A 6004-nucleotide genomic window follows, 5' to 3' on the forward strand; every position below is an offset into this window, starting at 1 on the left:
GCATCGTGCTAGGAAGGATGCAGACTGATTCAATTATTCCAATTAGTCCTCTTATTATTTCTCTTCGTATTTAGTAGTACTTGCTAAGCAAGTGTTTTTGTTGTCAAGGCGCGCTATTCGATGGAATTCTCGATCAATTTATAATGAAGTTTTTATTTGATCTTCAACCAAACCACCCATTTTACAAAAATAAAGAATGGTCCAAATTCAAAGTGCTTCTTAATCTCAATCAGTTCTTTGCTTCAATATAATTTCCTTAAGTAAGCGCTATAACTTGTTTCCAATACTCACCAACCTGATCAAACAAGCTTGCACAATTTCTAAATCCCCGGTAGAAATAGAATGGTCTGTTTTCCTCAGTCAAAATAGGCAATTCCTTTCTCTAGGACCATACTTAAGAGTTTCCTACCTCGTATGGCTCAGAAATTGCTATGTTCATTTTTCCTATCCAATTTATCAAAAATCAATCCAAGTTTTTCATGGTTAAGGAGAAGCTAATTACTTTGTTTTTGCTACGACTCTAGTACGTTACTAGGATGAAATTTCAAACCTATGGTTCGACCCAACCACACGAGGGATTCGAGGAATCATTGAATGCATAGATCATACGGTATGTATTGGCCTCATAAGTATGATAAAAACGTGCAGAAAATCCCTCTCCTATTTCCATTTCTATATTTTTTTGTCGTAAAATGAGATCGGGTTCGGGAAAGTCAAGATCAGAAACAAAATTGGGATCTGCGGACATACAGAAGCGGACAAATACTAATGGAAAGACGAAAAGTTAAGTTATGATTATGCATGTAAAATATACACAGATGGACGTGGATCTTATTCACTTGCATGTCATATGTGTTAACACGTATAATTGGTGATTAGTAGATGTACTAACATAACATAAGGACATGTAATTGTTGGACATATCCCAAATAGATTGAAAGTGAGATGAAAATAGGATACGGGTTTACCACGGATGAAAACGGGATCCCACAAAAAATGGACGAGAAACACCCCATGTCATTTCCATAAATTGGATCCTAGAAATGGGGGGGGGGGGGATAAAAGTAGACAACGAGATCCCATAAAAATAGACGAGAAACACCCCTTGTCGTTTCCGTAAATGGGTCCTAGAAACAGATGGAACAAAAGTAGAAAAACAGGTCAGGATGGGATGAGATTTTTTCCGTCCATTTTCATCCCAACTCACAAGTGTTGTATGTTTCCTAATAAAAGTTGTTTGACCTATAGTATGCAAATTATTAGATATTAGCCAACATGCTCGTGCGTTGTAATGGAACATAATATGTTAAAATCGGATTCTATACCATTGCTGGAGGCACGTTGTTCCAACTCAAGCGTGAGTTACCTGCCTACAGAACACAGAAGGTGCGAGAGCACTTTAAGAAGTAACAACCATGCCCGACTAAATTAGTTTCCATCTTATATCTAGTTATTACATCACTATCTCTTATAATATGGACGAAAAGGAAGAAACTCTTCGTGATTTGACATTAGGGATAGATTAGGGCTATGTTTAGTTCGCGAAATTTGGGAATTTGGCTACTGTAGTACTTTCGTTTTTATTTGGCAATTAGTGTTCAATTATAGACTAATTAGGCTCAAAACGTTCGTCTCGCGATTTCCAACCAAACTGTGCAATTAGTTTTTTTCCGTCTATATTTAATGCTCCATGCACGTATCGCAAGATTCGATGTGATGGCTACTGTAGCACTTTTTGGGAAACTTTTTGGGAACTAAACACAGCCTAGATAGCGCTTGGTAGCAGTTCACATATGCATAAGGCATAGGGAGAGGTGTGAGGGCACTTTGTGAAGTAAAAAGGACGTTGAAGAATCCCTCTTTAATATTATAGCAAATATGTTGTGCATTGTAACAGGAGAAAAAACTATCAAATATTCATGAGAAACGATGATGGGAATGGTACTTATCTATTTATGCTTCACCCATTCTATAAAATTAAAAGCTATAAAAAAATACCGAATCGTTCCAAAAAAAAATCTAACACTCTCTTGGACAACAACATGTATGCCATATTGCAGGTTAAGGGTACATAAAATATACGATAACAAAGATCTTAAAATAAAATCACATATATGATAACAAAGATGACCTTTTTGAAAATAGGTAAAACCTTTTTTAGACTAGACCAATATTACCGTTGAACTTTACAAACATATTATATTATAACCACCTCAAGTATATTTTTCTAGTAGTTGAGTGGGGTCTCAACTCTCAAACGTGCAAGAGCGGTCGGAGGGGCTGAAAAGTCATAGGGCTGCGAGTTAAAATGAGCCAATGCCTCTCTTGAGCCATAGAACAACAGCCAACCGGAGCACGCTAGCATTGCTACCAGCGCACCCTGGCTTCAGCGTGGCTCCATCTTCATGTACATTCTTCTAGTACATCTCGTACACCATCTTGACTATGAACAACAGGTGTATGTTTCTCCCACATAGAGCACATACTAAGACTAAAAACAGTGAACCAATTAGCTAGTTGTACGTACTAGATTGCTGTGGGACTACAAGCGGCCGGGGGGACATCATCTATCTGTGGCTACGTCCGGACACATATTTTATAACTAGAAACAATGGTGGTAGGTGGACCCAACGGTCGAGAAGCAATTAATTGCTGTTAGGAGGATCCAACGGCAGCTAACACTGTCGGATCAATACAAACCGACAAGGCAACAATGATGTCTTAATTTCCCTGTTGATTCAATTCGCAAAACCACATATCACTCCTGGGTCATTGCCTGAGCCAGCAGTGATGTCCCACATAGCACAGCCTGTATGTGGCTCAACTTAAATAGCTGGTTATTGTGCGCATAAGATTTAGAAAAATAGAAACTGAGCCACCTTTGTGCGTCGAGTTGTGTGGGATGGGGATGGGGAAGCTGTTGACCGACCAGGGCGAGTGGTGCAGCTCCCGCGAAGGTTTAAGTCCCATTTGGCACGGCTCGTCCAAAACGGCTTCACCGGTGAAGCCAAAGCCGGTGAAGCAAGAAAAACTATCTTTTCCCGGCTTCTAGTTCATTTTAACCCTGGCTTACAAAACGGTTTCACACTACCGTGCCTCGATTTGCGCAAAATAGATGAAGCCGAAGCCGGCATAAGCCGTGCCAAAGAGGCCCTTGATTTTGCTTGTCAACAAGAGGGGTCAGACTAAGGGATGTAAGGAAAGGAGTGGGAGTGAGGAATGACAGACAGGGAGAAAGTGATCACAGACTGATAATCTTTCTGTTTTTAATATTATTATATAGTTATATAGAGGCATAGACTAAACAAACATAAATATAACACAACAATATAATAGCAGGCTGACAATTAAGGAACAAATTTAACACTCCACCTTATGGAGCAGTGACGGCTGTAGAGCATCTCCAAGAGTATCCTATATTTTCTTCCTAAAAACATATACTTTTACAACTCCTAAAACGATATTAGGAGAAATCATAAAGGTTATCTCCAAGAGTTTCTAATAATTCGCTTTAAAAAAATCTAAATTTGGCACCACAAGCTACGAGAAGCTGCCGCCGGCGAGGTCTGAGTCTGACTGACCTCGTCCATGCCAATCGGCGCGGCCGGCCTTCCATCCCCTATCCCCTAGACCCCTACGACGACGACGACGACGACGACTATGCCTGCATCCATCTCGCGGTGCCTCAACAATTATAATTAGGTTAATAAAATCAACCAACTAATCGATCCGGCAGCCGCGACGGCCTACCGAACCAAATAAATCAAACTCCGACCAGGCTCAGCAGCAGCGTTGCCGGCGCCTCCGCCTTGCAGTGCCTCCGTATGGCCTCGTACGAGTAGGACCCGCTGCCCGCGGGGTTGTTGCCCGCTGTTGTTCGTGCCCGCCGCAGCGTACGAGGAGCTGGAAGCCCCTGCCGCGGCCGCGGTCTGTCTTCTTGAAGTCGATCAGGCCGCCGTCGGCGTACGGCGAGTCGATGAGCCATCCCCACCGTGGACGTGCAGTCTTGCCGACCCCGGCGACGTCGAGGAGGCCGGCAAGCTCCGGTCGGTGCTCGGGAGGCTCCTGCACGAGTACGCCCTGGGGCAGCGAGCACGCCGAGCAGGTGGCGAAGCGCGTGCTCATGGCCATGGCGCGGTTGCTGGGGTTCGGCGAAGGGTTCTTCCTCGACTGAGTCGGCGAGAAGGGCGGCACGCCGGCACGCCGGCACGTACGCACGGTTCACCTAGTCGCGGCAGGATCCACGCGAGCGCAACTGCGCGTATCTTTACGCGCAAAGGACTCGGTTTTTAGAAGTGCTAAAAGATTAGGAGTTGATTTTAGCAACTGTTGGACACCTGTTTTTCTTAATTTTGCTAAAAAATTTAGATTAGGAGAGTGTTTTAGAAACTCTTGGAGATGCTCCTTATTTTAGCTAGGGCAACCTATGTACCGGGTTTATATAAAAGTTAGTCCTTTTGGTTGATGTTTATATAGAAGATGTAGTCCTTTTGGTTGATGTTTAAATTGTTAATTTCCCTCCAGGTCGAGGTTGCTAGGGGCGTGGAGCACCATGGTCTCGATTGTGATTCCCGGTCCAAAAGCCATCATCACTCCCCACTCCGGCTCCTCCCCTCCCTGCTTGGCCATCACTGTGCGACGGCGGCGCAACTCATCGAGCACGAAGATCACCGTGGTGCCACTCATGTTGCCAAACTCGCTGAGCACGTGGCGACTCGCCGCCAGCTTGCCGTCGTCCAGCCCGAGCACTCCCTCGATGTGGTCCAGGATGGCACGGCCGCCGGGGTGGATCGCCCAGAAAAGGTCGTTCCACGCGGCGCTGACGCCGAGCGCGCGAAACGCGTCGATAAGGCAGCGCTCCACGTTGCACCCCAGCAGACGAGGCACCTGGTTGGAGATGTGGTACTCCATGCCACCTTTGTTGATCTGCATGGAGATGGCGTCCTCGGTCTCCGGTATCGTGGTCTGCGAGGCGAAGGCCATCTCGAACAGCGGGCGCTCGACGGGCGCGACGGGGTCGGCGCCGACGATGACGGCGCCGGCGCCGTCGCCGAACAGAGCCTGGCCGAGGATGTTGTCGGCGCAGCCTCCTTGGGGCCCGTAGAAGGCGATGAGCGTGATCTCGGAGCAGGCAACGAGGACGCGCGCGCCGCGGTTGTTCTCCGCGAGCTCCTTGGCGAGCTGGAGCGACCGGCCGCCGCCGTAGCAGCCGTGGAGGTTGAGGATGGTGCGGGACACCGTGGGGCGGAGGCCCAGCAGGGACGCGAGGCGGCGGTCGGCGCTCGGGGCGCGCGCGCCGGAGTAGGTGCTGAAGACGAGGTGGGTGATGTCGGTGGCGGGGCGGCCCCACTCGGCGATGGCCTTGGCCGCGGCCGTCGCGGCCAGCTCCGGGACGGCGGCGGAGGCGATGTCCACGCGCGCGTCCAGGGACGGCCGCGTGCGGTCGGTGAAGTCCGGGTTGGCGGCGAGCAGCTCCTCGTTGAGGTGGATGAAGCGCTGCCTGATGCCGGACTTGTTGCAGATCCTGGTGAGCTTGCCCTTGAGGTCGGTGAGGTGCTCGCTGTTGGTGACGCGGAAGTAGTAGTCAGGGTACTCGTCCTGGGCTAAGCACGTCGGCGGGTTCGCCGTGCCGATGCCGAGCACGGCGGCCGGCCCATCCGCGCGCTGCGCACGCCTCATCTCGTGGACGGTGGCCGGTGGGCTCCCCATGGACGACGACGTCGAGTCGACGACGACACACCGACTAGCTGTTAGCTAGCTCTCCCGCTCGCTCCTGGGGGCTGGGCTCTAGCTAGGTAGCTTAGTTAGCTGAGAGCAGCAAGTATGAGATGGACTAGCTAGCTAGAGAGGGATCGATGGTTTGCGTGGTTTGGAGAAGCTAGCAGGAGGTGCGTTCTATTTATAGCAGTACCATTGTACGACGTGCGTGGTGATCTCGTTCAGTTCGCAGCGTTCCGCAGACAAAGGACATGCGTGCTTGTGGATTCCTATAGGCTATACCAGT

General features: G+C 48.5%; 1 protein-coding gene across 1 annotated transcript; it reads right to left on the reverse strand.

The window, feature by feature from the left end:
• Nucleotides 1-4509: 4509 nt before the first annotated feature.
• LOC136473899 (bisdemethoxycurcumin synthase-like) lies at nt 4510-5753 on the reverse strand. Its single transcript, XM_066471531.1, has one exon. The coding sequence runs from the start codon at nt 5707-5709 to the stop codon at nt 4510-4512; it is 1200 nt and encodes a 399-aa protein (XP_066327628.1). The 5' UTR covers nt 5710-5753.
• Between the last annotated feature and the right edge of the window lie 251 nt (nt 5754-6004).

The sequence above is a fragment of the Miscanthus floridulus genome, chromosome 8 (assembly GCF_019320115.1).
Source record: "Miscanthus floridulus cultivar M001 chromosome 8, ASM1932011v1, whole genome shotgun sequence".
NCBI classification, from domain to species: domain Eukaryota; kingdom Viridiplantae; phylum Streptophyta; class Magnoliopsida; order Poales; family Poaceae; genus Miscanthus; species Miscanthus floridulus.